The sequence below is a fragment of the Centruroides sculpturatus genome, unplaced genomic scaffold (genome assembly GCF_000671375.1).
Source record: "Centruroides sculpturatus isolate CEXI.00-Female unplaced genomic scaffold, Cexi_2.0 scaffold412, whole genome shotgun sequence".
Classification (NCBI taxonomy): domain Eukaryota; kingdom Metazoa; phylum Arthropoda; class Arachnida; order Scorpiones; family Buthidae; genus Centruroides; species Centruroides sculpturatus.
The window spans coordinates 216,012-234,185 of NW_019384903.1; the positions used below are offsets into that span (position 1 = coordinate 216,012).

The window sequence follows — 18,174 nt, forward strand, 5'->3', positions numbered from 1 at the left end:
TACCATTAATGTCCTAGATGGTCCGGCTGTCTCCAAATGTCTTTTCTCCAACCAAATGCTGGAGAATGAGATAATATGAATTTTATTGGAAAGGAAAACGCCAACTTCAAAAAATAAGTGTAATAATTATGACTTTCAATCTGTCCCCTTTTGGCCAACGTTCCACTGATTGGTGACCAGATGAAAATATTAACATTTCAGCCCAAGTTAGGTCTATTCAACCCTTCTGCCTCTCGCCACCGCATTCTAAATTGCTTGGCGTTATCTAGTACCCTGTTTATGTTTGTCTCTCTTCCTGCCAGCTCCCGTTGACCACAAAAAACAATGCACAAAATGAGCTGAGTGGAGTGGAGAAAAAATTTATGCCATTCAAACTATAAAAAAGCAACACTGAAGTTGGCCTTCTTTAGCCGCTGCCCCAACGCCCTCCCTGTGGTGTCCAGAGTCCCCAAACCAAAAAGGTCCAGGCGCGAAGTGAAAAGGAAGAGCAAGGTCGAAGGATGCGTCTTTATTGGGCGGTCTCCGCCGTAATTACAGTTTTCGGGGAGGCTTCCGTTCCACGCCAGAACTTTATTATCTCTCGAAGCCCGGCTTCCCCCTCGACCGTACAAATCTACGCGTCTTTTCCTTTCTGGCCGCGTCCGCTGCCAGAAAGGGTGGTGTCTCCGACCGCGGTACAAAAGAGGGGAAGAACGAAAATGGCTAGCGCTAAAACGGGTGTGGAGGATGGAGAGAGTCTGTACAGGTGCGACTGGATCAACCGTCTTCTTTCGGAGGAGTGAACCAACCTATGAAAAGAAAAGTGGATTAGACCAGTGGAAATCCAGAATGCCAGCGTTGAGTCCAGGCCGATGTCACCCACCGTTTTTTTCGTGGATCTGAACTAAGGACTTAAAGGACTGCTGGGCCCTGGCTAGGCTGTACTGCCCCTGAAAAACAAAGACTGATTAGTCTCCGACCGCGTGCGCGACATGGATTTTTCTCGCGTTAAATATTCTCGCTGAATCACGCCCTTCCAACTGTAAGAGACCCAAAATACTACTTAAAACCCCAGTTTAAACCTCCACTTCCCCTCTACCAGGTTTTCCATCAGGGAAACAGAGTATGGGCCTATGCTTGCAGAAATGTCTTCTTTCCTGTTAATGGATGTTGCCTTCTATTTCCTGGAAATGGTGGAAAGGTGTAATGGGATGGTTTGACAGCCCAGTTGCAGCTGGAGGAAGGCCCTGGTTGATTCTACTCTCAAACTACTTTAGCATTGGGCAAGCATCCACCTTTATCACCCATGTTTTTCTTTTGTCTTTATAGAAAATACAGAAGTCTTTATAGAAAATAGAACTGGGGGTGCCCCCAGTTCTATTTTCTATAAAGGCTTCCATTTCAATCATCCTGTGTTACTACAAGCCATATGTCCAACCAAACTACAAGCCAACCAATGCAGTATGTCATTGGTTGTTAGCTTGTAGTTTTATAATGTATTGGGTTTTAGCAATGTTGTTTGTTCATCTTGTGTTAAACCTTTCTGTCAGTGTTGCCGCTGGCACCAGGCCAGATTACTCCCTGCTGCAAAAAGTGAGGAAGGGATGGTTGACTCCAATGTAGAGAAAAGGTCCAATGAGTAACAGTAAGAACCAGACTTTACAGTAGAAATGCATTGTGTACTTGGATGGGAAAGCAGACCCTGAAGTAAATAAGGAGAGGCATGAGTGGGTTTAAACAGAGGAGGCAGGATGAGAAAACCCACTGATAATTACCAGGAAACCAGATGGACACAAAATAAAACCAGACTGGCATCTGATTAGAGGAACTGCTGGGGTAAATCATCCCTGATTTACCCCAGCAGTTCCTCTAATCAGATGGGGTGGGGAAAGCCCAGAAACAATTGACCCCATTAAACACCTTTCTGTGCCAGTTACTTTTAGTTCGGGGTGATGGACTTTCCTGGAGAAGGCTGCTGTTGCATTTATGTCGGCACGAAAGTAGGAAATTCTGCCATATTAAACAATTTGGCAGGTATTTTATTAAAAAATGACCGCAGTTACTTTTAAAATAAACTGACTTCATCCGTCCTTGGCCTTTCCAACCATGCTCTACCCGCACCAGCAAATCTTTATATGACAGGTGGGAAAGGCCACAAAACAATGTAAAAAGACAATCTCTCCTGCAGTTTACCCTGCTTTCAGTAAAATGGCCAAATTCCCTTTTTCATTTTATTAATAAATTACATCAACCCTAGCCTAAGCATATGTCAAAACTGGAAACTGTCCAACTTTTACAGTTCTTCAGAACCTGCCACTTTCTAGGTGTTTGGGGCATGACTGATGCTGACACATCTTGTGGTTAGCCACATTTCTCTTATTGGGCCTTTAACTTCCCAATCAATCAGTTTTGATAGCAAAAACCTGCATTTTTATTTTCCAGATCAAAAACACCTGGAAATTTAATGGCACTTGCCTCTCATGGCAAGTTGGCCAGTAGCCAAAGCTGAACAATCCAACATTTTTCCTTCCACACAGATTTCCAGTTGCACATCCTCCATGGCAATTTTTATGTATTTTAAGGATTCTCCTCCCATTGACCAAGAATCCTTAAAATATGGTTCATCCATATGCCAGGATTCCATGCTGTCATCCTTCTAAGCCTAGACGTGGCTTACTAAACAGTAATTTTCCTACTTTTTCCTTGGTAAAACTATTATTTTTCTGGCCACATCTTAGTTTGTACCTTTACACTACCTTCATGCTGACTCCACTTAAGCAGAAGTCACAACTAGCCATTTCCAGCTATGCGGGAAAGTGCAATTGCAATGAGTGAGTGGCATGTGTCTTGTCTTGATCACACTGTTCATTGATGCTGCAACTCAGAACATGTGACCTTATAATAAACAAATAGAAGATAACAGGCAAAATGACTATCTTTTTTTAATTAATTAATGTGAAGGAATGCTATTGGCAAATGATAATACTTTTTACTTAGTTCTTTAGCTATATTTGAAATAATATTATCGTCACTAAAAACAATCGACATTTCATATCCAGAAATCTAAAAATGGTACTTACAATCAATGTCAAGACTTTTCTTATCTTTTGCCACACCTGCACTATTTTATCTTTTCTTCAATAAAAGAAAGAATTAAAATTTCACAAACATTCATGAGACCAAATAAGCCTGATTCTATAAAACCTGCACTAGATATCTCACTTTCTGCCATGACAAACTATTTACAAAGTTTCCACTGTGTGATGTAACAAAGATGTTTGCCAATTGGATACATATTTGCAATCAGCACGAGTAGAACAAACTTTTTGTTTCTAGTTATGGGTTGCAATTGCACAGATTTTCAGAGGGGTTTACTAGTTATTAGGAACAGCTGTTGCAGTTGCAGTTATCTGCAAGGCTGGAAACTGCAAAGTGTGATCACAGCATAAATCCATGCAATTGTTGTCCTATGTGCCTACACACTTTTGTGTGAAATTGAAGGTGATTTGCAGTGAATTATTGGAATTTTCTTAAATGGCAGCAAAACTTTCAACTGAAAATAGTTTTATATTTTCAAATTTAATTTTGTATTGAATTTTTTAATCTAATATTTGCTATTCTTTTTGCATCTCTTCAAGTATATATGCGCGTATATATTTTAAAACTTACTGTTTTATCCTTCTACTCTGCTACTACTTTCATCTTTACTTTATTCTGCATGTGTTCTTAATTATATACACATATTGATCACCTGTAATTTGTTTTGTAAAATATCTACCTCGTATTATGTATTGTATATTTAATCTGTGCTTGTCTTTCGTTGTATATTCACTTACAGCGTTATCAACACAATATGCATGTATTTACTGTACATTATTGTATTAATGTTATACTCTGCTACCATGTTATCTTTTATTTTATTTTGTAAGTGTATAATTATATACATATATTGCTCTCCTGTAACTTGTATCTATGTACCCTATCTCCAGCTATGCCTAGCGGTGCTGGTTATGCACGCATATGTGCTTTAATAAAATAACTGAACTGAACTGAACTGCATCTCTTCAAGATTTTCACACAATGCTATATGTAGTGCTAAGGATGATCAGTAAAAATATGATGCCTTATACATTTGAAATTATGGTTGCATCATGCCAATTGGCAGACACAGAATTTCCATGCAGAAATATTTGTTGTTCTATTATGTTAGCAAAGTACTCGAAAGCAATTTTACTGTACATGAGCAGCAACAAAGGCAATTGAATCATCTCAAAATCATACTAAATGGAGAGCCAGCAAGCATCAGGGTGTGTGCATGTACAGTACATTGCATTATGGGGATTAATTTATTAATAAAATATCTCATGGTAAAAAAAAAAATATATCACAAAATGGAAATTTGGCAAGTTTACCAAATGCTTCAAAAGTCAGAGAGATTGGCTTTTCCACTAATTTCATCACTTTTCCACAGATTATTTAATAATAATAGATGAATATTTTGCTTGTCAGCTCCAGGATTTATTATTTTATTTTATGCTTGCAACTAAACTTGCCAAAAATAAATAATGATTACATGGTTCTATTTTCCAGTAGTGTCTTTATCCTGCAGCATTCACTTTTCCCTTAAAAATCTTGCCTGTATCAAACCATAACAAAAAATTTATCAGCACAAATTAAAAACAAACTTTTAAAATTATTATAAAACCAATTTTTTTAACCGCAATTTTCAATTTTCTCCATTAAGTACAAAAACATTTATATTTGGACGGATGAAATCGATTTACAGATTAATTTCTTAAAAACTATTCAAAGTTAAATAAAAAAAATTACATTCTTTCTGTGTACCTTATTACCGCCAAACTGAATACGAGCCTTTCCTTTAACCAGTGTGGCAGCTATTTGTAAGATGATGGCTTCTACAGTGTAAGCACTACTCCAACCCTGCAAAGGCAATTGATTAAAACCCAAATTTATCATCTCCACACCACCATGTAGTCAGATCTTACCTGTTTTGTCAGCAGTTCCATACAGATTGCACCTCCTCCCAGGACATATCCACCCGATATCATTGGGTGTACCACACGAATGAAGGGCGGTTCGAATGGATAAGTCTCCTGCAAATTAATGTGAGAATCTCTATGAAATTAATGAAGATAATGTAATTAGTGTAAATAAAATCACTTTTAAAAAAACGAGTCAGCAAAGTGTATAACATTCTCTTTGTTACCAAGTTTTCCTTTGTTCAAAAATTTTAAACTAAATAAATTATTGTACAGTAAAACCTGTCTAAACTGAAATATGCTCTTTGCTAGGCAGCTTTCTATGCTGAATCTTATTATAAGACAAAAACCTGTCCAAGGCAGAAATGGATGAAATTAAAAAGAAGGTAATCCAACTCAGACATTACATAAAATTAAGATACTGCTCATGGACAAATAAGTAAATCTCATCCAAACATAACAGTTGTCAGGAAATGTGATTAAATCAGGCATGGCCAACATACGGCCCGTCATTGGATTTATGTGGTCCGCAATGAATCTTTCAATATTAGCTAGTCTAGTCAAGTAAAGTCTGAATAGCTTGACGAAAAATTCTGACGCCAAAAACAAAAAAAATATATATATATAAATAAAAGAGGTCAACAAGTCACTGTGCATTTAGAGTTAATGCTGCATTACAAATCTCTTAAGTACAGCATAGAATGTTGATAATGCATGATAATGTGAAAAATATATCTGTAATCTCTATGTACAATTTAGTCTCTACGGAGTGACACCACAATGAGATCTCGCACCACCTCAAAATCTTCCTGGGCAGCCTCTGGTTCAGCCCGTGAAAAAAGTTCTCTTTCCAATTCGGCCCTGGGGCAAAAACTGTTGGCCACCCCTGGATTAAACCATATATTCATCTCTACTTTTCATCACCTTTGTAAATGTCATTTTCTTGATTCCATCATCACATTTCGTTAAGACCAATGCAACTCAATCTTGTCACTTACTATGTAACATGATCAAGAATCACTAGGGTAGAGTAAAAGTAGTGTATGTGTTGAACAAAATTTGGAAAGAACAGAGTCCAAATGTGATTAAATGCTGCCAAGCAAAAAAAATTGCAATGCCTTCCTCCTATCATTAATCCCCAAATAGCAGTAAGAGAAGAACCAAGAAATACTATAACTGTGAATGAACAAGACCTGCTAGATCAATTAAAGTGTTTCAGTGACAGATATTGTCGACATTACCAACACCAATGTACTTGAATATATTTCCTGCCATCATACTCCTTAATTAAATAACAAAGAATTTATTAAAGCTATTTTTAATATTACTCCAGAGATTTAGGTTTACTTAGTTACAACAATGCCACACATAGGCCATCTACCAAGGGGACATGCCTCCTGGAATGACTTTTATGGAAAACTGGCCATATTTAGGTGTTAGAAATATGAAGAAAACCCAGAAAACACCATGCAGTTAGCCTGTTGGCCAGACACAAACCCATAACCAACCACCAGTGTTCAGTGGTTTTTTACCCACTTGGCCACTGGTGGGCTGGTTATTACTCTTGACTTTCAACAAATAGACAATGAAGACAATGATGTTGAAATAAATGAAGGTAACAATATGGAGAAACTATTCTAATCTCAGTACTGGGGTGAAATCTACACTACACTATCCAGAACCTGTAACTGGTGCATGACACGTATATATTAAATACCACTGTTGATGAATGTTTTCAAACAATCTCTTTGCTCTTCTTCAGGTCAACTGGAATTCCCTAAACAGAGTGTATTCTATTTGTTGGGATCAGGTGTCATTCCGTTCATCAACAGCGGTACACAATATATATGTGTCACGCACTGGTTACAGGTTCCGGATAGTGTAGTGTAACAATATAGTTCAATGTTTCAAGAAGCTGTAGCTAACTTATTAAGTATTGAATATTTTATCCATGCAAGAGAAGCCTACTTTTCAGATATGTTGATTCGTAATCTCGTATCAAGAATATTTATAATTTCACGAGGTTGACTGCAGAATTATGGATTTTTTTCAGTGTAAATAATTTCTTTTGTCTGATTTTCTGTTGATCTTTTGTCTGAATATCTATTTTACTTCTTTTGTTTTATACAATAATGTTCAAAAATTTTTTTAAACTGTTTTATAAAATTAAAAATATATTAGTTATATTTTATGTGATATGTGAACAATATACCACATAAACCATGTTATAAAACTTTAAAACAAAATGCTAAATACTTTTTATGTACGTGTTGGTACAAAAATATTCAATTTTGTCACCAAAGAGATGACAAAAATGAATGATGAGTGTATTTTGAGGACAATTTCAAACTTTGTCAGAAAAATGATCATCAAGTAACAAGAGAACATGCAAACACAAAATATTTGTTAGTATCTGTATTTGTTGGAATTAACCATGGCAGAATGAAACAATAAAATAATAAACAAGAACAGAAATTTTGAAAACGAGTAACAGACACAATGCATTGAATCAACAAGAATATAAGTAACACAATACTACCAGTTTGTCTGGATGGCATACTTAGTTCCTAACTAGTGTGAGACCTGAAAGGCCCTGGGTCCAATTTAATAATTTTTATTAATAATGTTAAAATATTGTCACAAAATATTACTTCATTTTTGTGAGAAAACTAATGTTTTGGACATGGGAAAGATAGATAGCAGATGTTACTTCCTTTGAGGGAAGTCCGTACATCCTCTGTTTTTCCCTTATCCGCTAAAAATCTCGCTCAGATGGGAACTATCTACCCCTCTTTGATTCCCCTTTCATCCGTTCACATGAACGAGTTTCTAGCCGGTGATTGGTCGTAAATCCTGATATATAGAGGGAATTTGACAGAAGTCGGGGAGTTCATCGACAGACATAGAGAGTGTCCGAACTCCATACGTTTCCCTCCTGATGACCAATGTCCTTAGACGAGTCACATACAGAAAAATTCCAGAGTTAGCACTTAGAAAGCTTACTTGGATTTTGTGCACATATTGATCTCCCATGGAAAGAAGTAAATGAACTTTATCTCCAAAGTATCCCTTGCATACAGAGAAGAAGACGAACGACAACTAAAACAGGTTGTATGTTTTATAACGATTTTGTGAGCTCTCTCTCTCAATCGCGCATCGGTATAGTATAAGTCCATGCCCATACCGTGTATATTAATTGTCGTATTTATAACTCTCGTTCATTGATATTTGTATTAGTTTTACTTATAGAATCATTAAATTTACTTTTGTTTGTTTTATATAAGGTATGGCTCTTAATTTGAATCGTAATAAGATCTCGTATGCGTGTTAATCCGCGTATAATAAGATTGATTAACTGGTGTCGGGACCCTGACATTTGGGATAAAGACCTCACAGTCTTGAATCCCTTTTACCTAAATATTACAGCCCTCCCGGTCAAACGAATCTTGACATAAGATCGGATCTCTCGATCCGAAACTCGGAGAACTATTCTTGCGGAATAGTGCCGATTAAGTGTTACAAGAGTACTACTTACTCTGTAACCCCGGCTGATCTCACACTAGTACCAAGCACTGAAAAACAAATCAATTAGAATTTCGATAATTATAGAGAGTGAAGTTAATTATCAATTAAATTAAAATTAAAATCAATTAAAAGTATTAATATTCTCATAGAAGTCAAATGACACAACAATTTGTCTCTATCACTACACAATTAAATTTTTTGGCAGCAGAGCAAGATACTAGTTTTTGGTACTTCAACTGGTTTGTCACTGAGAGTTCATAAAGATCCCATCCAAGAAGCATAGGAACAACTAGTTCCAGTTCTCAGAAACAATGAAAATATTTTTCAATTGAATAGTCCTGAATAATTCTCAACTGTATTAGAACACACCTATCTTTAGTTGTCATCACTTCAGATTAATTTGCAACAAACATAGTAGTAATATTTTTTAAAGTTTAAAAACGATTTTACTATAAAAAATGAACATAACCATGTGACATTTATTGAATGTAATATATATAGATAAAAAACTAAAGCTTGTTCAAAACAAAAAACAAAATTCAGTACCACAAGATTCCAGTTTATGTGAGATTTACTGTATTCTGAGTTATTAAAAGAAAGACTATTAATGAAGCAAAAATGCATAATGATATTCAAATTGACCAATAGTAATCTTTATACAAATTCCAAAATTTGTGGGTAAACTGTCTGTAAATAGGCCTAAATCTCTATACAAGTCAAAGCAAATTACCTTAAAAAGAATGTTGAGAAGAAGATGGTCCTTTCCCTCTTTTTCTTTCAATAAAATCAGGTCATTATGAAGAGGGCTGTCTGGATCCACTGTGATCAGTTTTACGTTCCATTCATATAAACTATCATTAACTAATTCAACACTAAATACACCTAAAATACATAAATGATGCAATTAAAAAAAAATCACCTTTATTATATTACAAACAGGTTTATCACATTTTAATTCAGCATAAAAATATATATTATAATTTGAAAGTAATAAAGCTTAAAGTTTCTAATAAAGTTGTCTAATTTTAATTTTGATAAATAAATTTTATTGTTAGTTAAAAACATGGAAAATATTAAAGTTAAAAAATATAAATTATGAGCAGGAAACAGGTACAATAATTAACAAAACTGAAACAACAATAATGCAGTTTGGAACACTTTCCCTCACCTTTCTTGAAGCTTTCTGACCGATACACTTCTCGAAGCTCTTTCATTAGTCGATCAGTGGCTTGTACGGAGCCGGAAACGGAACCTCTGAGGTAATCTTGGCGTTGGTTTCGACGCAACCTCTCTAAGGTTGCGGAATGTTCTGTACTCAGACCTTCATCTTTATTTTTTTCTTGATTTCTAAAACAATTATTTTCATTTAAATAGAAACAAAAGTAATTTTTAACTTACATAGAAAATTATAATTGAGGATGACCGAAACAAAACATTATATTTCCATTTTCAGGAAATGCTTATTTTTTATTAAGTTGTATCACATTTGCTAAAATCTACAGAAACATATACCCAAATCTCACCAAAACAGTCTGTGATATGTTAATTTGTAATAATGTACAGTAGAATCTCGTTTTAACAGTTTGCAGAACAACGGATTTTTTCCCAGTCTTGCAAAAATCAATGTAATTTTACCTTCTTTCAGAGAATCCATAATTTGGAATAACAAACTTTTGTAGCCCATATATTATGAATTTTGCATTTTTTCAATGTTCAGTTAATACAGGTATCCCTCGTACAACATGGTTTCACTCAAACAGTTTAAAATTTGGAGATATCCCCCATAAAACATGACTTCCAGTTTTGCTCTAACATGGTTTTGGAAATCCTCCGTACAGAATTTCACAATTGTTAAGTGTAAACTTTGTTATTCAATATTTTTTTTATCAAATCAGCTAGTGTGTCGTCTCAAATTTGCTCATGAATTTTAGAACATTGAAATTTTCAAATTATTTTGTGCCTTTCATCAGAGGTTTACTGTAATGAAAACTGATATTACAATTGTTTTTCTTCTTTGACTTCTTTGATTGTTGTTGCTTTCTGACTTTAACCGTTAACACTGTCACTGTTTGTTTTTATACATTAATCTTCATATTTAGTAAAGTTTATTTAAACATTTTGAGATAAGTACTATTAAACTCTTTTTTTTAACCGTAGGTAAGCAATCATTTGTAAAATGACAAATGAAATACAGCAGTATTTCAGTACTCAACACAATTTGGTATTTTAACAAAAATTCTAGAAAAAAAATCACTCAGTACTCAACCGAACAAACACAACTGACAAATTTCTGATTAATAATGTATTTTTATTATGTCAGCCATAAAAATTTTTTTATGATAAAAATAAAAAATATGAAAATTTTGCTGATACTTATGATCAAAATCAACAAAAAAGCTCAGATGACGACGACATCTTGTAAAAAGAAAACATTCTCATTTAACTGAAATTAATATTAAGTACTTTTAATTGTGATTAATTAATTAATTAATTATTGACTGGAAATAAATGATTCATTGCTTTAATTATTGATTAATAAACATATTTCTCTTAGTAACAAAACAGAACAGTATATTTTTGCTAACTTCTGGAACTGAACCCTATGTTTTGCATTAGTCCTTTGTTTTGTATAGCACAATTTGCAAAACACGGCACTTTTTCAGAATGTAACTATCATGTTATATGAGGGATACCTGTATTTGGGTGTTTCCAGGAATTTACAGAGTTTGATGATATCTCAAGTTATAGGCTAAAAAGTTTATGTACAACTACAGAATTATACAATTAGAGTCAGTGGGTTAATATGATTGAGGAGGAGTCATCTAGACTTGATGGCTTCACTAAATTCTGGCACTACATTTGAACTGGCATCCAAGTGTAGTGCTGAAATTTAGCAAGGCCATGGAGTCTTTTCAAGTCATGAAAACCTTCCCGCCAAGTATCAGTATAAATGAACAGGCTATACCTGTACATGACATTGCTAATATCAAGTAGTTTTTGTATTCAATAGGCAGAAAAGTGGCATCTTAACAAACCAAGATGGACAAGATTTTTTAACAAATCATGAAGACAAGTGAAACGCTAACGAGCATACGTAATTTACCTCTTTTTGTGCTTAGAGTATATACAGTTTCCGTGAGCTGTATCATATGTACATATAGCATTATATAAGATCTTGTAACGTCGTATTTCTATAGAATACAGACTCGAGATCTCAAGAAACTGAATAATTTCAAGTGTAGGTATTTCATGCATATAAAAGATTAAATAATGGATATTTTTCCTGGGTGTGCAGAAAATTCATTGTTCTTGATATGGCATATTCTTAGAACAATAGACAATTTTTGATGGCCCAAGCAATCTGTTAAAATGAAATTCTACTGTAATACTACATATTATAAAATTTGAGATATAAGTTTTTATCTTTTTCCCAAAAAATGGTCTACAACTGAAATGTAGTTTTTGTTATGGTCCTCCTCAATTACTTGTATATTTACCGTAATAAAATGTTATAATTTTTCAAGAAATAAATATACATTTGTGAACTAATACTTAAAATTTTACACAAATTTAAAGTAGTGCAATGTAACAAGCAGCCATGAAAACTTTTGTGATGGAGAGAACAGTCATGAAATTTTATTACCAATATTTACAGGAATTATATAGAAAAGTATTTTTATGCATCATGTTTTCCTCAGTCTGTCCCAGTTGCTTCTTCCTATACAATATATATCATGAGTCTAACCATTTTCCAAGATGGATGGGACAAGTTTGTATAATGAAATCTATGCAAGAGGTAGGAAAGATATATTTGAAAATTGATTTTTTCATTTTTGTGTAACAGTGAATCAATGCAAAATTTGCCACTAAATTTTGTGGTATCCAATATTAAAACCTCCTTAGATATTCATTATATAGTGATATTTAATATTTATTTCAAATTTACATATTTCATTTTCAAAAAAATTCATTCAGAAAGAAACATAAAAGCAAAAACTTCTTAAGACTTTTAAAATTCTCTTCTAGTAGAAATTTGTTAAAAATTTTAAAAACTCTCTTCTTTAAGTAGGCAAATTAGGGCCTATTCCCACTCTTCCACAACCTATGCTCTACAACAAGAATTATCGTATATTAAAGAAGTCGCTAAAAAACCACAGTTATGGCAACATAATAAGCAAATTATGTAATCAGCGCCTTCACATAAACAGTAAAACAGATGAAGAAAAGGCATCAAGGACAGTTGATAAAGAACACATGGAAAGGGTCCCGGTAACATATATTTATAATTATTAATTTTAATAAGAGATGGCGCCTAACGCTTACCTCTAGTGCCAAATTAATTACGTAATTTATTTAGAATTTAGCATTAAAAAATAGCCCGATTAATTTACGGCATTCGGTTGGTGTCTTAACATATAACCTACAAATGAAAGTGATATATAATTCAATTGCAAAGAAAAAAAAATTAGAATTACATACAGAAGAATCCCTTCCATATATAATTTATTAAGAAACGGAAAAGACGCCCATAATCCGAACAGACTACCAGGAATATACACCATTCCCTTAATAGACGACAGATGACAGAGGCAACTAATTTACATAGGATCCACTAAACGTCCATTAGCCACTAGGATAAAGGAACATAAAGCGGATATCACCCACAACAAATATACAACAGCATTGTCTACATATGCAACAAACCCGGACATAACCCCGATTTTTAATGAGGCACAGCTACAGTATTAATTTTCTTGGTCCAACTTAATAATAATAAATTTGATGCAAAAAAATTTTTTCTATTCTTTTGTGAGAATACAAACGCTAGTTTTTATTTTCACACTAACTGCGTAATTAGCGAGGGTGACTCATCGTCCGAAGGTCATCGACGAGGGACCACGATGTCACATGACCCCCATACGTCCAAGCAACCGGACGATAAATGACTATATAAGGAAGTGAATTTTTCTACGGCGAGGGAGACGGCAATAAATCAGGGAGAAATGTCAAAAGACGTCAACGAATTCCCAGATTTTTCCCACGCTGATCGGGTATATAAAGGGGTCGGATTTTCTACTCCAGGTGCTTAGCCGAGGAGCTAACGCCGAAGAAACTCTCTGGACAGCTAAGGAAAACGGACAGCGATCGTCGAGGGAAGAGAATGCAGTGGACTACTCTTCCAACACTCTCAGGATCTACAAAGCTCATAATCGCCGCTCCATGAAAAGGTAAAAGACTTTGTGAATATTTTCTATTCTCTCCATATACGACAGAATTACTCCTTGGAGAGGTTAATCGAAGAAACCTCCGAGCAAACTTCACAAGGAAGAACTCTCTACAGAGTAGGAGCGACGAAGCGTACACTGCATCTGAACATAGCCGCACGACCAGGGAAGGACATCGCTCCACATAGCCTTCAAAGGACACCTCGGATTAGAAGACAACGATCACAGAGTGTTTTATCAACGCCCTATAATATGAGAGCGTTTCCTACGAGGTAAACCCTTGCCATAATTATCTCTCTCCAACGTGAGGTCTCTCTCAAACTTTAGCGTTAGATTAGGTTAGGCTAGAATATAGAATATCTATTTATATCTTAATATGTGAGTGTTATATTTATTATCTGTATGTATAATTTCTTAGTTGTTTATTAAATGTGCTCGTTTATTTAAACCCGTGTAGTCTTTTGGACACCTGATCACGACTTCCGACTCCTCCCCACTCATATCTTTAGCCCTCCTATGCCATCCAACATCCGAGAACGGGTCTTCCCAACCTGTGCAGATTAAGTGGTCATTAGGTTTCACCCAGTGGCCCCCTGCTACTCACACTTTGTCTATGGAGAGAGATTGTTGTAAATTATTGGTTGTTATAGCTTTTGTACATTTCTTTTTGAACTCTGGTTAGTTTTTTCTACTTTGAATGACATTAGGTTGACGAATAAATGTCTTTTCAGAAAAAATTGATTCAAATTCAACTATACCAATCAAATGTAGAATGTAAACAAATGCTAAAAAATCATTATTTTCATGGTTTTTCAGCGCTATTTTCACTTATTTTTGTTATTTGACGCTATTTAAACAAATAAGCAAGTTTTCTGAAGCATAAAATTGAAAATTTCCCGCCAAAATAGAAACTTCCTGGTAACATTGGAAATGACATTCTAACATCATTTTATTCTATTTGATTCTTCAAAAAATCGTTATAATACTTTGTATTAGACTTAAAATATTCCATATCTAAACCAGAAAGTGTTAGCTAGAAATAGAACTTATTTATAGAACAACCCCCATTTCTCACCTCAGGGAAAGTCATAAAACAGTTGGGTGCTAATAACTTTGTGAAAGGGAAAAAGTTCTACACTTAGAATCTTCAAAAGAAGGGATTTGGCCTGTACCATCCACGGGCCGCATAAACATTGAAAGGGGGCCATATGTGGCCTGCGGGCCGCAGGTTGTGCACCCGATTTTATTTTTATTGTTGTTATTCTGTGTGTCTTTCTTTTATAATCTACCATTGTTGTACTAATGTTCAAAGATATTTTGAAATTTAGTTATCAGATAAAAACACCAAGCTAAAAATATTCATGCTGTTATCAATCAAGTATTTCAAGTTTTTGGAAAAAAATGAAGAAAATACTTAACACTGGTTTTATGTGTCATCGATTATCCACAAAATCTTGATATGTGGATATTAAATCACAAAGTACTCTACTGTACATACTGGTTCCTATCAGTCAACTTTCAAAAGAAGTGCAAGAAGTAAAAAGTAAAGATTTGATAAATATCACAAGATTTTACTAAGAAAATATCTCAAATTAAAATAGAGATCTTCACTGACTCTTCATGACTTCAAATCCATATGTCACAAGCTTGTGCAAATGTGCTGAGGAGGATGAAGTCATATATTCAGAAAAGATGTTGCTTCTGCAACAAAAATTTGCAAATTTTTGAGTGAAAGTAATAAGTGTGACAATTAAAATGAAAATTCTTTATCTAATTAAAAGTGCATTTTGAAAATTATTCCTTTTTTACTAGAATTTAAGTTTAACTTTTCGTTACATTTATTCTTTTCTCACAATAACTTTGGATTTTAAAATATATCCATAAACCTTGTGTTTGCTAATAAATTTAATTTCCTATTCACACTCAGATTCTTTAACTTCATAAAGTTAACACACCTTAATACTGAGAAAGCATATTTATTCAGCTAAACAAACGTTTTCAATCCATTCCATGGGCCATCATCAGGTTAAAGATGTTCAAATCAATGGCTTTTCAAATAACACATTCAAATTTAAATTATACTAGCAGATAAGCCCGGCATTGCTTGGGCAAAAGTAACGATAGCGAAGATTAAGATTATTACGTTATAGTCAACCTTACCCATTTTCACAGAATGCAAGAATTGGGTCCCCGTTTCCAGACTAATTAGAGAATTTTTAGATGGATCTAAAAATATGTTTGATTTCTTGCAAACATAAAAAAACTGCATCTGCGTCTTGCACGTTGCTTTCTCTTAACAATTCCATTGTTACTTAACACTTCCATTGTTACTTAGCACTTCAATCGTTACTTAACACTTCCATTGTTACTTAACACTTCCATTGTTGATGGAAGTGTTAAGCCTTAATCCTGTCCCTCTCCCCCGCGGGGAGGAATTTCGAAAAATCCCTTCTTAGTGTGCGTTCCCGTGACGTAATACCATGTACAAAATTTCAACTTTCAACTCCTAACCGTTCAACATGCTGGAACATTCTGGAATGTTTTGGAATGCTCTCGAATGTTCTGGACTGTTCTAGAAATTTCTAGAGGGCAAAACTTCCAGCCGTTATATCTTCAACAGCACACCCTTCAGGTAAAAACGGGAACATTCTTGATGGATGGGGGATGGAGGGCTACCACACCATATAACTCGCTTGATTATATCAGAACTCGTTTTTGAGTTTTAGCAGCACGCACATTGTACACTTACCTTTGTTATATATATTGAATATTAATGATGATTAGAACATATGCAGTATATTGAAATCAAGTTAAGTAAACAAGCATAATGAAATTAATACAATAAATAGGAAAAACAAAATAAAATAAAATACAAAATACAATAATTCCCCATAATACAATATGTAAAAAAATATTTTATAGTAACTCAGGTTTTTATTGAGCCTGCTGGATGTATCATCTTACGAGTTCTTTCTGATTATGTATTTCCATGCCGACAGTAAAATGGTTGCATCTTTATAGTTTAAACATTTTTCTGTTAAACCAGATCTGTAGATCTCACACTTCTCTGTTGTGGATGCAAGTGTTGACGAGTGCCCATTTGCAATGATTCTGGCCTCTTCCCATTTAACTATGGATCCATCAGTTTGCGCTATTTTTGATAACGCTGTTGTATATCGACTTTTTGCTACGTCGTACTTATGCTCTTTCACCCTTATGTTAAGATTTCTATTTGTGACTTCTATATATTCTTTGTCTATTCCCAACTAGTAGCCCGGGATGCCCCCTAGTGGGCATTCTTTACAAATTTCCATGAGGCACGATTCCTTTGACTTTTTTGTTCCTATCAATATGCTCTACAGCCCCATTAAAGTTTCAATGGTAAGATATACCCTCCGAATGAAGGGGTGGTGACCAGTGTTGCCACAATAAAATTTCAAAACGTACTGAAGTGCCTTCAAAAAATGTACTATTTTCCTTCAAAATGTACTAGTTCTATGAATACTTTGTTTACATGACTATATATATAGGCACGTAATTTATATATATATAGTTTATTGTCAAGTAATTTAATTTTAAATCTTATTTTTGGAATTTTTTGAAAGCTATTTAAAATAAAAATATATCTACCTATCTATTACTTATTATAAAATGAGCATTACATTGACAACATTTATTAATAATACTATTGAATTTCATCTTAATTTTATAAGCAATCGTGCTTTAAAAAAATAATTATAAATTTGTTATATTATTTTATTTTTTATTATACTTTAAATTTTTTTGATGTTATTGCATCACTTTACGAAGTGGTATATACGTAATTGCATCAGTTTTAGTACCTATTTAATTAATTTCAATCATGACAGCAAAAGATAAGGATGCTTGTTTCTTTTAAACTATTTGATGAAAACGTTACATAAAATTGGGGTTGCATAATCATCCGAGATTATTATTATATTTTTTGTTTCTGACTTAACGGATATTTTGATATTATTGACGACAAAAGTTTAAAATCATTGATTTCCTTACCTGTACGTTATTTTTGTTTGACGGAGTTCAATTGTTTGGACCACGTGGCATTAAAAATTTTGTCAAGGTCCTGATGAGAATGTTCAGACAACTGAACGTGTGAAAGAAGACCACTGAGTCAAGAACGTTTACACGTGAAACTATCTATGTTGCTGACGTCGAAGGACACACACCATTTGTATGTTGTGATTGGATAATTTAAATTAGCAAGCAGTGACACTAGTGAGACTTTATTAAACTAATTTTTTCTAATTTTTTTGTTAAGGCGTGAAATATTAATTTATACCGTAAATGGTACTTGAAATATTATAATGTACTGAAAATGTACTAAAAATCTAAATGTACTTTCAATTTACTGGAAAGGGCAAAATGTACCAGAAAAGTACAAATGTACTAGGAACGGCAACACTGGT

General features: G+C 34.1%; 1 protein-coding gene across 2 annotated transcripts in view; it reads right to left on the reverse strand.

Moving 5' to 3' along the window:
* Positions 1 to 488: 488 nt before the first annotated feature.
* LOC111631524 (ubiquitin-conjugating enzyme E2 Q2-like) overlaps positions 489 to 18,174 on the reverse strand; it is a 62,965-nt gene continuing 45,279 nt past the window's right edge. The window contains exons 6-11 of one of the 2 annotated variants that reach the window (XM_023375780.1): positions 9,673 to 9,851; positions 9,235 to 9,386; positions 4,986 to 5,093; positions 4,825 to 4,920; positions 863 to 929; positions 489 to 788 (exon numbers count right to left, since the gene is read on the reverse strand). In XM_023375780.1, coding sequence (XP_023231548.1) covers positions 757 to 788; positions 863 to 929; positions 4,825 to 4,920; positions 4,986 to 5,093; positions 9,235 to 9,386; positions 9,673 to 9,851 — 634 coding nt within the window. In that variant the 3' untranslated portion in view covers positions 489 to 756. Of the gene's footprint in view, positions 789 to 862; positions 930 to 4,809; positions 4,921 to 4,985; positions 5,094 to 9,234; positions 9,387 to 9,672; positions 9,852 to 18,174 lie in introns of both variants that reach the window. The other variant, XM_023375779.1, reaches the window with a different exon arrangement.